The 22014-nt window shown below is 41.5% G+C and overlaps 1 protein-coding gene across 1 annotated transcript in view; it reads left to right on the top strand.

Moving 5' to 3' along the window:
• Positions 1-3227: 3227 nt before the first annotated feature.
• Positions 3228-22014, top strand: part of DSCAM (DS cell adhesion molecule) — a 337767-nt gene continuing 318980 nt past the window's right edge. Inside the window, exon 1 of the mRNA XM_082221311.1 lies at positions 3228-3438. Coding sequence (XP_082077437.1) covers positions 3396-3438 — 43 coding nt within the window. The 5' untranslated portion in view covers positions 3228-3395. The remainder of the gene's footprint in view (positions 3439-22014) is intronic.

Genomic DNA, 22014 nt, shown 5'->3' with positions numbered 1-22014 from the left:
TAAGCATTTTAGCAAAACTGTCATACTTTTAGTGTGGGGCCTCCCAGGTAGGAATGGATTTGTCCATCCATTGCATGTGATCAGTCTTTACCACTTGGCCCTTCAAAAGCCACAGATAATACATGTATGTAGCTTGCAGTACCTTGAGGGATAATATAGTAAATGAATGAATGAATGAATGAATGCCACTGTTTGGTGAGGCCTTGTGGAAAATAACAAGTGAAGGGAAACCGGTAGCACCCTTTCCAGTGAGAAATTCTTATGGGGATCTCAGGAATGGGTATAAACTTCATTCCTTCCACAAGAGACTTGTGTTCCAGGAAATTAAAACCCGTTCCTCTCCCCAGGTGGGATGATAATTGCAAATGTCTGATATCTGAGACTGTTGACTAAAAAATCACTCTAGATTCATAGGGTTGGAACCTATTGGCTTTATTGAGAGCAGACCCATTAAAATTAATGAAATTAAATTAGCCATGTCTATTAATTTCAATGGTTCTACTCTGAGTAGAGCTAACACTGAATATAATCCACAGAGTTGGAAATTGTCTTCATGGTCAATCTAATCCAACCTGATGCAGGAAAATCACTATTACACCATGCCTGATATGTGGACATCTAGGTTCTAATTACAAATGTCTACTCAGGGAGAGTCTTCCACCTTCCGAGGGCAGTTTGTGCCCCTGCCAAACAGCTTGTTACCAACAGGAAATTCTTCCTAATGTTCAGTCAGAATCATTTCCCTTGTACTGTCTGGGTGCTATTCTCTGGACCAACAGAAAACAAAGCTCTTTCATCTCTGTGGTGCAGCCCACCAAATGTTTGAAGATGCTCTCACCTTGACTTGGTTTGCATGTCACAGGAAGCCGAACTATGGCTTATTGGGGCTGTGTGAACATAATGGCTCCTGGAGAGGAGCTTGTACCTGCTTTGTTCCTCTGCACTCCTCCTAGCACAGCATGGCAGCTAAGCCAGCGTTTGGCTTAGCACGTCATCCAAACCTTGGACTGGAAGGTCACTCTACCTCAACCACAATCTATAGCTGAATACTGTCCTATGGTTACAGGTTATGGTTAAGGAGGAGACATCTTAACCATTATCCTGGGTTTGGACAGCACACTATGCCAAGGTTTGGCTTAGTTGCTACACTGTGTTAAAAGGACTGCAGAGGAGCAAAGTGAGGGTGAGCATTTGCACTGTCCCAGTAAGCCCTGGTTTAGTTAAACATGCTACTTCCCATATAAGAGAAAACACACTCTATGCATGCTCTGAGTCACTGTAGCATTAGGTGACTGTAGTACATTTCACAAAGCCCTACACAACTTGGGACTAAAGTACCTTAAGGACTGTCTGATTTCTTATGCACCATCTCAATCATGGAGGTGCTGTTGGGGCACTTCTGGTGGTTCTCCATGTCCCCAATGTTCCGTTGGCCTTTATTAGAGACCTAGCCTATAGTGTGGCAGATCCTGCCCTGTGGAACCCCCTGCCAGTAGGTTTGGCAGGAATCATCCCTGCCTGAAAAGTTGTTCAGACAGGGCTTTGAAACATGAATTTCTTTTTACCAACCGGTACGTCCTGATGCTTATTAAAACTGTAATGTTGTCTTTACATTGTATACTGCCTTGCTGTGTTTTTACGTGTACACAGTCTGTAAATATTTAAAATAAATAAATAAACAGCAGCCATTTTCCTTCATAAAGGAGAGGAGCAGGGTGCTAGATTTCCAAAAACAAAAGCTAACACTTCATGCAAACTTCATGCAAAAGCTAACACTTCATGCAAACGTATGAAGTTTTCAAACCTTTAGCAAACTGACAGTGGAGCAACTAGTTGGTTTTGGTTAATGCGTACTCGGTATAAAATGTGCTTTTGTTCTGGTCAGTTGAAATTAACCCAAAACAAGTTGCAAAGAGGGGGCTCAGTTTTTAGTCTTGGTTGTCTGCTGGCCAGATTAATTGTCTGAAGATCTGCATATGATATGAAGGCCTGAGCATTTGTTCCCAAAGATTGGATTGAAATGCTGACTTCAACCACTCTTTAATTCTCGGTCCTGAGCTGCTACTTTTGTTGAGGCATTCCAGCCTCTACCTAAGCACTGCAGAAGTCTATGTGCGACGTTTTCCTTTAATATTTCAAAGAACCGCAGTAGAGGTCAGAGGAGAGGCCTGTAAAATCCCCTTGCCTTCAGTTTTCACTTTAATAGGCCAGTCTGGATGTTGTCATGGTAGCCATCTTGAAAATGAAGCCGAGAGTCTGTACTTGTGCGTGTGTGTCACTCTGGGCACGTGTGTGGTTTTCTCCCTTCTTCATTTTTTAATTTTTTTTTTTTTGCAGCCTTGTAGAATCTCATTCATGCAGACGCCATTGGGAGGATAAAAAACAACGCAGAAATATAAAACTAATGTTTCAATCTAAATTCAGAGTGGACCTGCCCTTTGCATCAGAAAACAGGAGTCTTCATTCCCCCTCCCCTGCTTATTAATAGAGACCAGGGCCAAAACCTCTGCCAGCTCCCATAGTTGGAAGTAAATTGCTTTTCTTTTCTTTTATTTCACTGGGTTAGAAACACAACTCGATCTGCCTTGTGAAAAACGTCGTATGGGCTTGCGGAGCCGCCACCCCCTTGTCAATCCGTTAGTTGCGCTTAAGAAAGCAGGTACTGTTGGGGGAGGCATGGGCAAAGTCGAGAGTGGCCATCGACGGTTCTAGCACCTTCTCCCTCCCTGGCTGCGTCTCGGCTGCCCTGGGGCCGCCGCTTTAAGAGCAGCCCAGCGAGGGCTGCGGCGGAGGGAGGCGGCCGGCTGGCTGGCTGGCTGGCGAGAGGCTTAACCCTTTCGTGCGCTCCGCTCGGAGGCAGCCAAGGTTAGGCGAGGGATCAGTGCGATTGCAGCGGGAGGAGAGCGAAGATGCGCCTGCCTGCCTGCTCGCTGCCTGGCTGTGGCAGCGGTGGCTGAAGCGGGGCGCGCGTCGGGAGCCTGCCTGCCTGCCTGCCTGCCTGCCTTCGTCCTGCGGAGCCCGGGCCGGATATGACCGGGCAGGGTGGGCTGCTGCTGCTGTCCTTGCGCTGCTGCTGCTGCTGCTGCCGGGCTGCGTCGTGCTCCTTCTTCCACCTGTGGACCTGCTGGGGCGAAGCTGCGGCGGTGGCGGCGGGCGCGTGGCGGGGCTGCGCCGGGCGCACCTGAGCTGGCCGCCGGTGGGAGCAGCGGGGCGAGGCGCTGAAGGAGAGCAGCGGGCAGCGGCGGCGGCGCCTCTCGGCCGCCCTCGCCCTCCTTCCTGGTGGGAGCGGCCCCCGGAGCTGGACGGAGCTGCTGCTTGGCCCGCTGGCCGCGGGAGAGGCGGCCCCGAGAGAGGCGAGCGAGCCCGTCGCGGCCAGGCTGGCGAGGAGCAGGGGCATGTGGATGCTGGCCGCCGTCTTGCTCCAGAGCGTCCTGAATGGTGAGCGGCGCGGGAAGGGCGGCGGGGGGAGCCCGGAGGAAGGCAGGGCTGGGGGGCTGCAGCAGCAGCCGCCGGGGGTGCCTCGCCCCAGCATCCTGCAGCAGGTGGGGCGCGGCGGGCAGCAGCACATCGCCCCCGAATGGCTGCCAAGGAGCGCACCTAGGCAAGTGATCCTGCGCGCTATATATCTGCCTCCTTCAGTATCGAGCCATGGTTGATGAAACGAAGAAAACCGTGCCCTTTCGGCCGTGTTAACGGATGCTGGATTGTACCCTACAGGGCATTTATCCGTATGAAGGGCATGCACCGCAAGCTTCTGGAAGGCTCAGTGTGGGGAAAGCTTTTCTCTTCTTTTCTGTTAATTTTGAGAAGCCGCATCACTGTGCTCCATTATACCTTTTGAACTAGTATTTCAACGTCCGCTGCCTCATCAGACGTTGGGAATGGGGTTTGCTGTGCACTCATCACCCTCATTTATGTAAAAATATGCACTGATAAGCATTACGTCACCTAAAAAAATGGCTAGGGAGTCTTTCAATCAATTTCAAAGTTATAGAAGTGAAGTAACAGTGGAAAGGCAAAAGAATGAGCTTTGTGTTTCTGCAAAGCTGCTGTTTCTTCATAATGTTTTTCCTGTGCATTTGATCAGATGTCATGCATTTTTTTAAAGCCTAGACAAAGTGCTTCTGTGGATGCACAGGTTTCCTTATCCTACTATCGCATTACTTTTTTTTTGGGGGGGGGGGAATCACAGTCAATACCAAAAACCTTAAGTGACGTTAAGGCTTTGAAGGAGGTGAAATGGTAATAATGCCATGCAGAGTGCTGCTGCTGGATGCTCCTGTTCTATGGCATGCCCATTTTTCAAATTTGAGAGCACAGCTCTTCTTAAAACACATTAATATGCTGACAGTTAAAATGGAAAGATTAAGCACACGATTTCCAAAATAGGCAAAGCAGACAGAAGAGAAAAATGTTGCTGGTGAGAATGAATGAGGGAGAGAATTGTAGAGGGGAAAAGTGAGAGATTTTCCTGGAAGATACAAATAATTGAAGCTCCAAGCAGAGGCTGAGGACTGAATGTTGGATGAGAGAGCCTTCAGGTCTTTTCAGCTATAGCATGGATGGAAAAATACACTGGCAGGCAAGGCATCCTTTAGAATGTGGACAGGCAGACTGAACTTGAAATTAAGCCATGAAGGAATGCAACATAAAATACGAGTAATGAGATGACTGGACTGGTCCTAAATATTTTGACATTTTGGCAGCCTTTGCAATATAAAATGATTAGGACAAAACTCTGGAAATTGTCTTAGCATTAATGGTGATTGAAACAAGTTCTGTCATTAAGATTTCTCTCCTCCCCTTGTTTAGAAATATAAAATAGTTTTAGCTTTAGTGACTTTTATAGGAGGAGACCTTTCAGAATACTCATTTAGAAAGGAAATAACAATGAAAGTCTATTTTTAACCAAGATTCTGTGAGCCTACGATAGCATTGTAAGAGAACTCACATCAATGGGATTTAAATTGCATTGTATGACCAAGTTTTTTTTGGGGGGGTAGATATGTTAATGTCTTAGTGCATTGCACCCATAGCCACGTAATAAAGATGTTTTTGTAGATAATGTAATAGCAGTCCACAAAGAAAAATTAAGAATTTTATGGTAGAGGTAAGGTTAGAGGGTAAAAGTGGATGAGTGTCCTTTTCAATCCATACACCTGTATAATTATTAGAGATTGTATCATAATTTTGTTCTGCAACTAAAGAAGAAAACAGATTGGAGATTTACCTTTTAAAATTCCTTAATTTATGAGGTGCATGAATTGTACTAAAGTATAAGTATACCAAAGTACGTGTGCACATACAAATATAAATAAGTGGAACAAGAACTGTGCATAAAATTCAAATTACATCCCTTATGCACAATTCTGTATCTTAAAGTAGTAGAAATGTCTAAGACATTTAAGTTAATTTTCTTTAAACATTGATTGAAATTCATGGCTTTTTTCATCTGAATATGCAGGAATGAATACATAAACTAGTAATCAGAATACATATATTTCTATAAAGCTTCTTTAAAGGTAATATGTAGCAGTACATGAAATAAACTTGTATTATGAGGGAGCTGTTAGGAATGTGTCTAAAAAGAGTGCAATATTATTGAGACCTCACACTTCTCTGATAATAAATGTTGGATTATTCACTGTGATTGAAGTTTTAAATTAATTGGGTAGTTTATTCTTGCTATGATCATATACGTCACTGAAAGAAGAATTTTATTTTTTTAAAGCAATTTGCATGGGCCTGTCTCAGAATTGATTATTTTGTGGCAGTGTTCCTGGTTGTGTGATGAAAAGTCACTCATTTGACTTTTAACACATTGTTAATAATTGCCTTCTTTTAGAACTTCCCCAGAAACAATAATGCTATGAACCTTAAAGCAGCTGCAGGCATTGAAGGTTATAGAATTTGTGTCCATGTTTCAGTTCACACTAGAGTGAAATAAGTGTGACATGGAAGGCTAGTGACAGTATTAGTTATGATTTATATTTTACCTAAAACTGTACATTTTTTAAAAAATTGCTTGTCCCAAATCTGCATTTTGCGACCCTAAAATATATATGTGTAGGCTTAGGCCTACCATGTTACAATACCAAAATTGCTGTCCATTGTATTAAATAGTAGATAGATTGGGTACATTCAAAAGGAAGCTCCATAATTAACATTGCTACATTGCAATGGAGAAATGAATAGTTCTTCTTGAGCAAAGTCTTTCTCATTTGTTATTTCTAGTTCAGCTCTTAATTTGATTTTTTAAAACACAGACAAAATGTGCTGTTAATCTTGGATGCACATTTTCAGAGCAGTTGTGTCAATCCCCATGACGCTAAGAAGAGTCATGCATCTACAGCCTTTTCAAAGCAGCCTTTACAACTTCAACTTTTGCCTGCTATGCCAAGGTGTTCTAGAAATGACTATTTATTAAGTGAAGAAAATGTGTGTGGGGGGGTTGCAGTTAAGGCTTGGCCTTTGTGGATGAAAAATGTGTATTTTAAAATTGACCTTGAGGTACTTGCATTTTTTAAATTTGGAAATTTAATTTTAGAAACCCTAGAGCTTTTTATGATTGGTAAAACCTGCTAATATTTCTCTGTACAATGCATGCTAATCTAACTTTTGCTGCCTTTTTTTGCCACATGCATGTGACTAAGGTCCATTGATGCTTGGTTTTTTTAAATAAAAAATCAATGGAAAAAACTAGGATGTAACCAATAAAGTAGAGGTACTGCTAAAAATAGATTTCCGTTAAAAGAAAATAGACGACTAGGTATCTATAATGCATGACTCTGTATCTGCACCTGTCTATCTTTTACTGACTGGTTGTGCTCAAAAAAAATGTTGCCATATTAGAATATTGCAATCAGGAGGGGAGGAGCCAAAGTAGAGGAGGAAAAGATGGCACAATAAATTAAATGAGGGCACCAGTGATACAATCCAAAGGAGCATCCATGGAGCTGCAGGGACTGAATGGAGCTTATTCAAAAAATATTAAGATCTCTGCTGATCAGCTGTTTGATGGACAAGCAGGAGGGTGGGGAGAAGAGCCTGAATTCAGCCAGCCCTTGCTCCTCTTCCCAAAGAACTGGTGGACATCACTTGGATATTTGTGCCAAGCTTTTTTGTGCAAAGGCTGCACGCAGGCAGCCCTGGCTGTTGAATATCGAGGGGAGCACCACACCCAAGCCTTGTACGTGCTCAGAGTTCCCCTGCAGTGAGAGCTGTTCTGTGGCAAAGGTTGTTTCTAGGCACGCAGTAGCAAATAGAAAAGGGGCATTTTGAGATACCCAAGCTTCTCCAAATATCATTGAAATAATTGGCACACATATACAGATACTGATACGAGTAGCCGCTTCATAAGGCGTAGATAGTAAGAGGATTATGTGGTCAGTGCTATCAGTGTGGGGAAACCAGTTCCTCTGATCCACACTGACCTGCCATAATAAAAACACGTTCCTTCCTAGCAGTGGCTGACCACAGCTGACAGGCATGACATTTCCATTAATTAGGAAGCCAGATGCATTTCAAAGAAACTATTCTTCTGCGTATTGAGTGGTGGTCCAATCACAAGGCACTTTAATGTGCCCCCAGACCTTTTTGGATGGGTTTCGCCAGAGACATAATGAGGCAGTGTGCCATTACGCTGCCTGTGAGCCTGTGCTGTAGGACACTAGTGGGCAGCAAACCACACAAGACGGGGAACACGTCGTCCGAGCAGCAGGCGGAATGGAGAGCAGCTCCTCCGTGGAGGAGAATACACAATCACCTTTTCAGATCCCATCTCTACTTTGCCATTTGGCGTGTCGCTTAATAGAGCGTATGGTTCTGCTTTCTTTGCACTTCCCTTCACCCAGTCGGTGCTTGAATGCTGCTTTTAATGAGGAAGGGAAAGGCAACAGAGAAGACTTTTGTGTCAAACATGTAAATGTGCATTGCTCTAAATCGCAGTGAAGGCCAATCAAAGGGAAGGACAGAGGAAATGGTGAGAGGGAAGGCTTGGGAAGCGTAATTCCCCCCCCCCGCCGCCTTCATGGCTTGTCCTTCAGGCTCTCGGAAGCAGGGCGTTGCACTAATGATATCTGTGTTAGAGAGGAGAATAAGGATGGAATCCAGAGATTTCAACCCATGAAATGCTATATAAATAACCAGCCTGAAACAGCAACTGGCAAAGCAGCATTAAGGAAAGGGGGGTGGCAAGCAATGCAACTCTATTTAAGGTACATTACATATATTCTTTTTGGCAGTGTGGTTTAATTTTGGGCAATATGGTGAAACATTCATCACACTGGATATAAATCTAAACTGGAAGCAATGTATGTTATAGGAACCTTGTTTCTTTTCTTGAAGTACCCAGTATTTTATTTTTTTTACATTTACACACCCTGCCTTTCCTTAGTCTAGTTGCTACACATGGCTCTTTTTGTCTTATCCGCACAACTACCCTGCAAGGCTGACTTGAAATAATAAGTCATCAAGTTAGGGAATGTGAACACTGGTCTGTGGCATGCCAGTCATAACAGCACACTGTTTCTCTAATAAAGGAACGGAGTTATACGAAGCAGTGCTGCATCCTTCATGGTGGTTATTGGTGTAGCAGTTTCAGTGGCATTGACAGTCTTCTGTGTGTTCTGTGTTATGGCCCACAGGAAGCCTGCCTGTATTTGTAGGTATCAATCATTTATTGTATTTGACTAAAATCCATTACAAATCCCTCACTGTATTTACAATATTTGGGTTGCCCACCTGCAAAGTTAGTGAATGAAGGCAAGGATTCTTGCACTGGTATCCTTTATAAGGCTTTGTGTGCATTAGTGTTAAATTGCAACAAGGGCTTTTCCTCGGCTGCGTTTCAAGTTTGGATTTGCATTTTGCTGTACACCAGAGATGGGGCAGAATGTCTTCACTTGATGCACGTGACTTGTTTGGTTTCTCTGTGCTTTCAACCCCGCACTCCGCTCCTAATCTGCACATGCACGATGGCTGTCTCAAATGTACACACCTCAGTTTAACTGTGAAATGAAAGTGGCTTACGTTTTCAAATCTGATGTAAGCCAGTTTGAGGGAAAACACATCAAGCGGCAGGATGTCTCAAGAACCTACTGGATAGACAGTGGCGTAGCGTGGGGGGTGCAGGGGGGGCCGGCCGCACCGGGCGCAACATCTGGGGGTTAGGGTTAGGGGGCGCAAATCCACGGGTTAGGGGGCGCAAATTACTTGCCTTGCCCCGGGTGCTGACAACCCACACTACGCCACTGTGGATAGATATGGATTGTTGCTATTGTCATGTATGCATGGCTTCAGAGACCTGTAGTGGGAGAACACTGGAGCCAGAATTAAACAGTAATGTGTACACTGTCTTAAGTGTAACATGTTCCATTGGATTAAATTTGACTTCTATGTAAATTTTATTTATTTATTTCATTTATATCCCACCTTCACTCTAAAGATCTCATGGTGGCATACATAGTCCCCCCCCACACACCTTTATCCTTGCAACAACGCTGTGAGGTAGGTTGGGCTGAGAGACTGTGATGGGCTCAAGGTGACCCAGTGAGCTTCATGGCCAAGTGGGACTAGAACCCTAGTCTCCCAGGTCCTTATCTCTGACTTGAACCACTACACCACACTGACTCTCACATACTTAATGCATTTAGGATTCAGATTAAGGAAGTTAATTAAAAAACTGAAGCTAAATATTTTGGAAGGACATCAAATTATTGACCATCTTTTCTTATTAGTGTAGTGTTAAGAACATGAGCTACTTAGAAGTTTCCACTTCCATCTTTCAGCTCAGTCATGGCCATACTGCGTATAATACTGATACGGGTTACAAATATTGTAGGAATTAGTCCCGTAAGTATGTAAAGCACTTGGGAAAGGTTCTATATACAGTGTTACCTCGGGTTACATATGCTTCAGGTTACATACGCTTCAGGTTACAGACTCCGCTAACCCAGAAATAGTACCCCGGGTTAAGAACTTTGCTTCAGGACGAGAACAGAAATCGTGTTCTGGCGGCGCGGCGCCAGCAGGAGGCCCCATTAGCTAAAGTGGTGCTTCAGGTTAAGAACAGTTTCAGGTTAAGAACGGACCTCTGGAACAAATTAAGTACGTAACCAGAGGTACCACTGTAATGCTAGTTATCTGTTCAGGTCTGCATCCGTGTTTTAAGACTAAATGATTAATAATGTGAATCATGGTCAAAAGGTGTGCTAAAGGAGGAAAAGCAAGAACAAAAAGGAACACCAACTCTGGCAAGAGAAATGCAAGTAGGCAAGAAGTGTGGCCAAAGCCCTGTCTTTTGCTGGGAATCAAAGTACCGGTAGTATTCAGAGCCTGAGTTACTAGCATTGCCAGAGTTTGTAAGTGTGTTGTGTGCTCACTGGTGTGGCAGTGATGGAAGGAAGCAAGGGCTGGATAGGTTTCTGTGTGGCCCTTGCATGCCCCCACTTCCCACTTTTAGCCGACCTTTGACAACCTATGTTACTATCTGCCCACTAGGCTTTTTGGCCTGACAGTTCGCCTCCACTAGGCTTTTTGGCCTGACAGTTCACTCCACTCACCTAGGAGTGAGTCACAAAGACTTATGCTGGCAAGACATTGCATTGGGAAGCTGTTGGAAGGACAGGGCAGAAATTCCCATAATAAATAAATACCAGACATGCTGGCAGGGAATTGGATTGGCATATCCACAAAGCTGTGCCGTGCCAATGTACCTAGGCTTGAAGAGGTCTATAGGAATTGTGTTTCTGCCATTTCCTCTGTTTATCCAGCTTGGGGTATCTGGAGTGTAGAATTGCACCCAAAGGAGATAAACACACCCTAAGAGTCTGTGTGAATATCCTGATAACATGTAGTTAAGCATGTCACAGATGAGCCATAGCAAACCCTGGGTTAACATGTTGTCCCCCCCCCACACCTTCATTCCTCCAATGGGACGACTTCTGTTGTCTGAACTGACAAACTGGTTAATGTCACATGAGTCGCTTGAAATAAGACAACTTGAGGTTGTGCTCAGACAGAATGACCAAAGACTTGGGTCTATAGATCCTATACTGCATGCAGAGGCTTTTGAAATCGTCACCGTCTTTTTCTGAGTAGCATATGTGGGAATAAATTAAATTCTAGCTAAAGAGTAGTGTGTTCTGTAACTGAACACAGTTTCATGCAAGCTAATTGTGCGCATAACTTGTGTAAAGACTGTGTATGCATTCATGCACCGAATTGCACTAGTGTCCCCCCCCTTATGCTTTTGGCTCTTTGGATCGTGGCCAAAAAGATTAATGAGTCTTGCCTGTCTCTCTATTTAAGCTATTTTTACTCAGAAGGCAGTGAGGAAGACTGAGCCAGCAGTCCTATTTATAGAAAGTCCTTTTTAAATACGCTGGCTTTGAGGAGAGTCACCTCCATACTAAATGCCTGCTGTCCTAGGGCTTGTCTATAATTTGAGAAGAAGAGATTAAATTAGGAATCGGATTAGCAGCAGAATATTTTGGGGCTGAATGCTAGTGATACCCACAATGCATTGTTTTAAGATTTCAGAAACAAAGCCAGATGAAAACAAATGGGCATCAGGCTAGGTTGATGAAATACCACTCCAGGCATCTGAACCATGTACTGCATCATTCTAAAATGAAGACTGAGCACATGGTTGTTAATCTAATGATGTTGACAGTAGAAGCAGCAACAGAATTACCTTCACTGCATGTGATCTTTTCAAGGCTACATATTGCACAGGGAAGATGCTCCTGTCTGGCGCCAATGTCCAAATTCTAAGTTCTGTCGAACTGTAATATTATTTACTACACAGCTTTGGGGTGTAGGCTGTTGCTTGCATGTCTACAGTTTTCATGCGGTATGGTTTCTTATTGATGGTCCATCAAGCAAATATTTTAAAATTAACAGAATATTGCCATGATCTTGGAAATGGGCTACTGAAGCCATTGTGGGAGTAAGTTTTAATACAATAGCAAATCTCTCTTCCTGGAAAATGTGAATGCTATGTAAAATAGGAACAATATTATTTGTTAGCAGTTTATTCTGTTGTAGCTTCATTACAGTCTGAAATTACTGTGAGTTCAGTGCACTTTTTTGGTATTTGTTAGTGCTGAGTTGGTGATTGATCAAGAATGGAAACTGGGGATAAATCTTGTCTTGCACACCTGACTACAAATTTGTTGAAAAATTAACCCAGTTTGTGGAAGGTCTGTGTACTCTGTGACTATACTAAAGATATATGCTTCATTACTGTAGTTGCCATTTTCTGAAAAAAATTCATGCTGAGCTGGAAGAAACAGTGCAAACTGTTTTCAGTGCTGTTCATAATCAATATATAACAGATTTTAATCCAATAATTTAATATAGCTTTTAATCTTGTGTGTGTGTTTAAAAAAAGATTTTAAGTGTCAAGATTTGGGGGAAAAACAAAATTCAAATTGTTTGTCTTGAAGACAAGTTTTTTTAAAAAAATAATACAACAACAACTATCTTTACTACGGTCCAGAGACCCAACAAAACATTACAAATCAATACAGAGTTCATACAGCCTACCTCCAGGTTAATCAAGCACTTTGTTTGGAATATAGGGCTCATTTGTTCTTGCAACCACCGATAAAAACTTTGCCACTGCCAACGTTCTAGCTTTTTAATAATAATCTACAGATTTAATTGATTGTCTTCATTATTTTGTTTGCATGTTATACTTTACTAATTTTAATTGTTTTGATTTTGTGAACCACTCTCAAAGCTGTTTGGTTGAAGGGCAACATATAAACGTATAAAGTAGATCAAAATAAATAAACAATATTCAGCCATTTGTCTCCTGAATAGGGATGGGGAGAAATTCAATTCAGTTCACATTTAAAGGCTAACCTAGCTAATACACACTTTTCAAAACAATGTGTGTATTGAAACACAGCCATTCTTTGAAATCCATACTGCTCACAATTTTGCAGTTCAGTTCTCCAACCAAGTAATGTGTACAAAAACGCACATAAAAAGTATGCATAAAAATGCATATATTAGTGAAAATAATGTACAAATGCATTATATTAGGGGACATTGCTCGTGGAAATGTGTGTATTAGTCAAAACTGCATATACAAATGTCTGTAATATGAGAAGTTTACACTAAAATGCTGGTTTTTTAAATAAAAAAAATGCAAATTGCTACAGAACTGAATTTAAGACTCGAGAACCCAAATTGGCAGATTTGTCCATCTTTACTCCTGAGTAATGCAAGTTGAGTTATGGTGTGGGTGTAGGGAGGTTATTCACTTAATGACTTCATTGGTACTGGGAAAACAAATATGGCACTTTGTGTATTGTTTCAAAGGGTTTTCCACACAAGTGACAGCTCTCATTTGTCAAAACGCCCACCAGGGAATTGAGAAGTGAATGCTGGATCTTGTCAAGGAAGACTCTTCTCTGATTGCACAATCCTCAGCCTGCTTACTTTGAAGTAAGTCTCAAGTTCAGTAAGACTTGCTCTCTAATGAGCTTGTTTAGGATCACAGCTTTAAGTTGTAAAACTGTACCTGTTTACATGGAATTAAGTCAGAGTTTACCTCTGAGTAAAGATGCATAACGTAAAGATGCATAACATCAGACTGCAAGACCATTTATGTACTTGCGAACAAATAGAGTACATTTTTGTATGTGTAGGCATCCTGTTCGACCTTGCAGGAAAAGGACTCAGATAATAATTTTTAGATATTTCCCCACAGCTTTTATGCATGCCGCCTCCCCACGCCTCCCGGTTGTATAGCTATAGAAATATATCACTAATATAAAATGTCACATGCATATTTGTTTAGTATTTTTAAAAGGAAATCCTTTCTTCAAGAATGGAAAAATACAAGCAAAACCAGGCAGCATATACTTGAAGGCATTGCCTTTTTGGGCCACACCATATGATTCCCCCAGAACCCTGTTTTTCTTTTAATGCTGGATAGTAATTTTGGCTGCCAAAATTCTTCCCACTTGTTCCAGATAATGCTGGCAACTTTTACAAATCTCTAGAAAGTACAGTATACAGTATACTTCTTCTCTTCTCTTTTCTTTTTTATGGCAGTGGCTTGTTGGTTTTTAAATCAGTGTGACTGTTCTCTTGCTGCTGTACACATCCAATGGTGAAATTATTTGTGGGAATTATGTGTTCAAAATGCCATTTGTTCAGAGTTTAATGCCAAACCTTGCATTTTTCAATGGTGATGTATAGGTTGTATTTTGTTGGAAGTGTTGTTTGTTTTAATTCTCAGAGAATTTGGTTCATGGCTGCCTATAAATGGTATACAATAAACAAACTATAAAGCTAGTTTAGCTTTCAGCCAAGTGCTGTGGGTTTTTCCTCAGGAACAGATCTCCACAGTTCAGTGATACTTACTTGTGAGTAAGAGTGCATATGTTTTGATATGTTGCCTGCTTTTTATTTCAAATGTAATGTTTATTTTGAAACTTCAGTTGGATTATTGCATGACATTCTTAGCTAATTTAAATGGACATTATCCCTACTGACCGTCTTATCCCTGATGATCAGGAAATGCTAAATGTGAGTAGTATCTAATTATAGCCAAAGTGCTGGCATTGAGGTTTGGCATCCTTGGGCACCTGCCAAGGCCCACAGCCTTTGGTTAAACATTTTTCAGGGTGGTTTACAATTTTCCATAAAATACAATAAATAAGCAATAATCTGGAAATAGACCAATCTGTCTGTTTGGTTTCCTCTCAGTTTTTGATTTCTTCCAACTGAGTAATTTGTATTTATACACACACGCACACACACACACACACAGACCCCACATGAAAATTCCTCAGCATTTTAGTGCAAATTTCTCCACATGAACACATTTTTGAATGTTGTTTTTGGCTAACAAACACATTTTTGCATGGACTTTCCGTAATAGAATGCATTTTGCATATGATTGAATTGAATCATTTTCACTAATAAGTTCATTTCTGTGCACACTTCCCTCTAATAAATGCACCTTTGTACACATTGATTGGCTGGAGAACTGTACTGCAAGATCTGGGGAAGTGTAAATTTCAAAGGGTAGATGACTACATATGTTGGTTTGAGAAGTGGGAGTTGGATGGTTTCTCACTGAAATGCAAAACAAAATTGAAGTTCTCTCCATCCCTGCTAAAATTAGTGGTTTAAAAGGTTGCAAGTGGATGCCTGATGCCTAAAAAGACATTGACATTCAGAATGCCTCTCTTCTACATGTATTAGTGGCAGAGCAACTACTTTGCATGCAGAAAGTTGTAGGCTCCATTGCCAGTATCTCCAGGTAGAGCTGGGGAAGGTTCCTGTTTGAGGAGTCTGGAGGAAAACCACTGCTGGTCACTGTAGACCAGGCATGGCCAAACTTGGCCCTCCAGCTGTTTTGGGACTACAATTCCCATTATCCCTGACCACTGGTCCTGTTAGCTAGGGATGATGGGAGTTGTAGTCCCAAAACAGCTGGAGGGCCAAGTTTGGCCATGCCTGCTGTAGACAATACTACAGTGCTGAGGTAGATGTGCCGATGTGTGTGTCTGTCTGTCTATCTATCTATCTATCTATCATCTATCTATCTATCTATCTATCTATCTATCATCTATCTATCTCAGGTAGCCTCATTTGTTGCAGTGCATTAAGGACAATTGTAGGTACACATAAATGGCAGAAGAGAGGCTTCTTATAAGCAATCAAGTTTAAAACTGCCAATACTATTGCTGAGGATAGTTGCATATTGCAGGGAATAGCAGAGCTCAAACTTGTGCATTCTCCTGCTTAAATCTTCCTTAATGGAAAGCAGATTGTTAATGTTCTCTTAATTATAAAAATAGCGATAGCTAATCAGGCAACATCACTACTGTTAAAGAACAGTTTGCGGTGCTGATGACAGACTTCTGTTGAAGCCAGTCTCCAATACAGAACTCTGCCCCCTCCTTTCTTTTAAACAGGAAGCGGTGTGTGTGTGTGTGTGTGTGTGTGTGTGTGTGTGGATATGGTTAGAGAGAGAAAAAGAGGGAAATAAAGCAGTAACTGTGGATGATCATGTGGCACTAACATTCTGGGTACCCCAAGGTGTTCCTTCGCCTTTTCTCTAGCAGCTTTCCCCCTCAAGTCATTATGCTAATTAGTGTTTGATCAGATGATTAAATTATAATTCGATTAATCCTATGCGCTAAATGCTCTGAATGAATGCATTTTCCATCGCTTGAATGCCTTGCGTTTAAGAGCTCCTGTTGCAGCCTGATGCAGAAGGCTCCCTCCCTCCCTCCCATCATTTCCTCTAGTTATTGCTTTTTATGTTAAAGGCACCGCAGCTTCTCTCCTGACATGTTTGTAGGCCTTTTGTTTCTGCCATGATTGTTCTTTTCTTCTTCTTTCCAGCTCCGAGCTGAAAGGGGTCCTGGATATTTCATGCCTTTACACAGTTCTCTGCTCATTCTATCCTGAAGAACTAAACTAGCTATATTTCCTTGCTATATTTCTCAGCCTGCATTTTTCTTAAATCGCTAGGAAATGTTCTGTTTTATGAATGGGTACAGTTTCTTAATAGTGAAATAGCTATCACTGGTTGGAGCCACCAAATGTGTCTGTTTGTTTTATGGCTATCTTCTCAATTTGGGTTTTACTGTTTGCCTAGGACAGCCATTCTTCAAACCGCAGCAACACATTTGCAACTCACATTTGCAGCTGTGCTGGTGGATCAAGCCAATGGCCCTCCTAGCTCAGCACTCTGTCCTCACAGAGGCCAATCCAATGCCTATGGGAAGTCCGCAAGCAGGAACTTGAGTGCAGCAGAATTCTCCTCTCCTGCGACTCCCAGCAATTGGCATTCAAAAGCATACTGCCTCCAACAGTGGAGCTAGTCTTACACAGAAGTGTCAGATTGTGTGAAATGTAATTTACTTCCATGTAAGTGCCCATAATGGGACACGGGTGGCGCTGTGGTGTAAACCACTGAGCCTAGGGCTTGCTGATCGGAAGGTCGGTGGTTCGAATCCCCACGACGGGGTGAGCTCCCATTGCTCAGTCCCTGCTCCTGCCAACCTAGCAGTTCGAAAGCACTTCCAAGTGCAAGTAGATGAATAGGTACCACTCTGGCAGGAAGGTAAACAGCATTTCCATTCGCTGCTCTGGTTCGCCAGAAGCGGCTTAGTCATGCTGGCCACATGACCCGGAAGCTGTCTGCGAACAAACGCTGGATCCCTTGGCCTATAGAGCGAGATGAGCACACAACTCCAGAGTCATCCATGACTGGACCTCAGGGGTACCTTTACCTCTAAGTGCCCATAGGAGTGCAGCCTAGGGGTTGGATGCAACTGAGTTCAAATCGGAACAAACCCATTGGAACTTCAGTGGGTCTACTCTGAGTATGTCTAGCACTCGATACAACCCTAAAGCTTTTACAGCCTTATGTGTGTATACAACATTAATCAATAAATTACTTTATCTGGGTCTGTTATATGTAAAAAAATAATAATCCTGTGTATAGTTATGCAGAGTGGAGCTTACTTCTAAGTAGACCTGCATGGTTTAGGGAATTCTCATCTGAGCTGACCATGGTGAACATTTAAATGGTGTAGTCTTTGTTATGGACGAATTGTTCCAGAACACTGGTAGTTATGGCTCTGCCATGCGAGCCACAACTCCTTTTTTTAGGGGGAGGCAAACTATCAGTTGGCAGTGGGCAGAGCCATAAAGAAAGAAAACAAAGTTGTCAACCCCTGGCTTAGAGGATTAAGCCAATGATGTACTTGGAATTCAGGATTTACATCAACACTACCATTTCTTGTTTTAAATAGCCGAGACTAAAGACTGACTGTTTCGGTGCTTAACTTTTTAAGTTAGTGCTGTACTACAGGAATGTTTCACAATGATCATTGGCCCCTTAGTATGATATCGGACAGTTGTAGGCTGCTTGAAGTGTTAGTTGGTTATTAAGGATGATGATGTTTCTGCTATACTTTACGGTTTAAATAGATGTGTTGCTTTTTGCACTTTTTCCTTGTAAACTACTGTTCTGTGAGTTTTGAGCTTCCAGAGGAAAAAACAAGTAGCAGATTGAATAAAGAGATGGCCAAGGTTGCTTTTGATTCCCTGCACCCGAGCGTCAGCAAGCTAGAGCAAGGCAAAAGGGATACTAATGTTTCCCTTCTTCTCTTCCCCCACCAAATATAATTTGTTTGGAACGTTTCTAGGTTTCATCCCAGAAAATACAGGCAGCACAATGGTAGTTTCCCCAAAATATCACACTTTTAAAAATCATCAGGATGGGGAAATGCAGTTGAAAATGTGGGAACATATGTTCTTTGATGCAATATCTTCTAAGCTTTCCATGAACCAATCAAAACAAATGCTCATTAAATAGCCTTTGGGTTGCTCTGCCCTGCTTTAGATGGGAGGAAATGTACTAGGAAATGTTGGTTGTATTGGAGGTTGTATTGGAAGTTGAAACCTATTGCTTTCGTTGCTTTACTATCAAACCTTTAAACCCCATCTTCATTAAACATAAGAAAGTAGAACTGTTCTGTTTGTAAAATGTTGGCCGGTGTGTGGTCATTTCATACTGAAGAGGCCAGACCACAGTTTATCACTCTTTGTTGCAAACTGTCAGTATTGTGCCCACTTTGCGTTGCCCTTTCATTTCCCCTTTGAGGATGACACTCCAAACTGCAACAGTGGGGTAGGGAAGTGTGAGAGGTACGTGGCAACTGATAATTCTAATTATATAATGTAGTTTAGTTCTGAACCTACTGATTTGCTGTTGGAACACTTTTTCTTTTTTCATGCATAATTTTTATTGGTTTACAAAAGTCAAAACACAAAATAAGCTGTATCAAACTCATATAATTCACCAAAAAAAAAGAAAAAAGACTTCCTTCAGTCGTTCCACGAATCGTCCATAATGACAATAAACAGTATATCCGCGTTTCCATGTTTGTAATGCCATAAGTCGTTCTCATTCGTCCGTTTTCTTTTGGCATTACCCTTTACCTCTTACAGAGCACCTCTGAAACCTACTAGTGTTATTTGTTCATCACTTAAGCTTTCCAGATATTTCGTAAAGCTTTCCCAGTTTTTAACAAACCTCTGATCTTTTGTATATCTAATTTTACCTGTCATCCTGTCCATCTCCACATAATCTAATAGTTTGGATCTCCATTCCTCCGTTGTCGGTAAGCTCTCTTGTTTCCAATTTTTAGCTATTAAGACCCTTGCTGCCGTTGTTGCATATTGGAACAGTTTGTAGTCTTTCTTCTTTATCTCCTTTTCTACCAAACCTAGTAGAAACGCTTCAGGTCTTTTAACAAAGGTATATCTTAGCATTTTCTTCAGTTCATTATATACATTCTCCCAAAACTCTGTGACCTTTCGGCATTCCCACCACATATGGTAGAATGTCCCCTCCCTCTCTTTGCATTTCCAGCATTTGTTACAGGATCCATACATTTTAGCTAGTTTAACCGGAGTCAGGTACCAGCGGTAAAACATTTTCATTAAATTCTCTTTAAGTGTCACACAGGCCGTAAATTTAATATGTTGTTTCCAGAGTTTATCCCACTCTTCTAGGTAGATGTTACGACCGAAATCTCTGGCCCAGTGTGTCGTTACCGCCTTAACCTCCTCGTCGGCTAAGTTCCAGTCCAATAAGTACTTATACATCTTAGATAATATTTTTGTGTTGTTTCCCAAGATCTCAATTTGAAATCTGGAACTTTTATCAGCGTAGCCTTTATCTTTGGCATCTTTCCTAAACATATCATTTATCTGGTGGTAATGCAGCCAGTCATATACTAAAGATTTTACCTGCTCATACGGCCTTATTTTCCACTTGCCTTCCTCCTTCATTAACAGTTGTTCATAAGTTGCCCAGTTGGTTCCCATATTAATCTTTTTGATAGCCATAACCTCTAATGGGGATAACCATTGGGGTGTTCTGGGTTCTAACATGTCTTTGTATCTTTCCCAAACCTCCAACAGAGGGCCCCTAAATATATGGTTCTCAAATCCTTTGTGGCCCTTCTTTCGCCCATGCCACAAATAGGCGTGCCACCCGTATCGGTTATCGTGGCCCTCTAGGTCTAGCACTTCCCTATCCTCTAATTTTATCCATGTCTTAACCCAGCATAAACAAGATGCCTCGTAGTATATTTTCAGGTCGGGTAGGGCGAAGCCTCCCCTTTCTTTCGTGTCCGTCAGTATTTTAAACTTTACTCTCGGCTTCTTCCCCTGCCAAATGAATCTGGAGATCTCTCTATGCCAGGCTTTAAATATCTTTGTGCCCTTGATAATTGGGATATTTTGAAAGAGAAATAAGATTCTAGGTAGTACTGACATTTTTATTGTGGCTATTCTACCCCAGAATGACAGTCTGAGCCGGCTCCACGTTTCTATATCCTTCTTAACTCCTTTCCATACCATTTCGTAGTTGTTTTTGAATAGATCTATGTTTTTTGGCGTTACCCATATCCCTAGGTATTTCACCTTCTTTGTTACCTCTATTTCTGTTTCTCTTTTTAATTCCTCAATTTCGTCTACCTGCATGTTTTTAACTAATATTTTTGTCTTCCTTTTATTTAGTTTGAAGCCTGCTACTTCCCCGAACTGATCGAATTCTCTAAGTACTTCTTTTGTTGAATCCAATGGATCTTCCATTGTTACGACTAGGTCGTCTGCAAAGGCTTTAGTTTTATGTTCGTGTTGACCGACCCTGATACCTTTAATTCCTTTGTTGTCTCTGATGGAATTCAATAGAACCTCTAGTATCATTATAAATAATAGTGGGGATAGTGGGCATCCCTGTCTTGTTCCTTTAGTTACTGTTAATTCTTCCGTCTCTACATTATTTATTATCAATCTTGCTCTTTGTTCCGTGTATATTGCTTTTATCCCATTGAAGAATTCAGTACCTACTTCCATATGGTCCAGTTGTTTCAAAAGGAATTCCCAATTTACGTTATCGAACGCTTTCTCAGCGTCTACGAATAACAATATACCTTGTTTGTCGCATCTTTCTGTTAGATATTCTATGATATTTATAATATTTCTTAAGTTGTCTTTCATTTGCCTCCCCGGCAGAAAGCCGGCTTGGTCTCTGTGGATACTGTTTACCAAGATGACTTTAAGTCTTCTTGCCAAGATTCCCGCAAAGATCTTATAATCTATATTTAGTAAGGAGATCGGCCTGTAGTTTTTAATTTGCTCTAAGTTTGTATCTTGCTTTGGGATTAGTGTGATCAGTGCCTCCTTCCACGTCTCCGGTATTTCTTTTTCCTTTAAGATGTTGTTCATTACTTCTTGTAGTGGGTTCAGCAGAACCGATTCCAACTCTTTGTAATATCTACTAGTAAACCCATCTGGGCCTGGGGCTTTCCCATTTTTTAAATCTCTTATTATTGCTTTTATTTCCTCCGCTTCAATTGGGGCATTTAGTTTCTCTTTATCTACTGCGGTAATCTTGTTGATGTTCTTAGATATAAGATATCTCTCTATTTCCTTCGTCTGATTCTTTTCTGTATTCCTAAAAAGTCCTCCATAGAAGTCCATAAAGGCTCTCCTTATTTCTTTTGGTTTGTTTATCTCTACTCCTTCTACCACTATCCTGTTTATCGTATTTTGTTCCTTTCTTTTTTTCAACTGCCAGGCAAGAAGCTTCCCTGTTTTGTTTGCGTATTCGAAATTCCTCTGTCTCAGTCTTTTAATTTTCCATTCTATCTCTCTGTTTATCAGCATTGTATATTGGGATTGTAAGACTTTTATGTTCTCTTTTAATTTCTTATTTTTTGGGTTTTTTATTAATTTCTGCTCGTTCTCTGCTATTTGTTGTATTATTTCTTTTTTTCCTTTTTCTCTTTTTTATTCTTAATTGCACTCTGTTGAATAAAGAAACCCCTCATAACCGCCTTACCTGCATCCCATACCACCTTTGACTTTATATTGTTAGTTAAATTATCTTCAAAGTATTCTTTTAGTCTGTTTTGAGCCTTTTCTACTACCTCTTGATCATCCAGCAGATAATCC

The sequence above is a fragment of the Podarcis vaucheri genome (assembly GCF_965113315.1).
Source record: "Podarcis vaucheri genome assembly, chromosome: 4".
Classification (NCBI taxonomy): domain Eukaryota; kingdom Metazoa; phylum Chordata; class Lepidosauria; order Squamata; family Lacertidae; genus Podarcis; species Podarcis vaucheri.
Note: the sequence above shows the minus strand (reverse complement) of the source record. Positions and strands in the feature narration are given on the sequence as shown.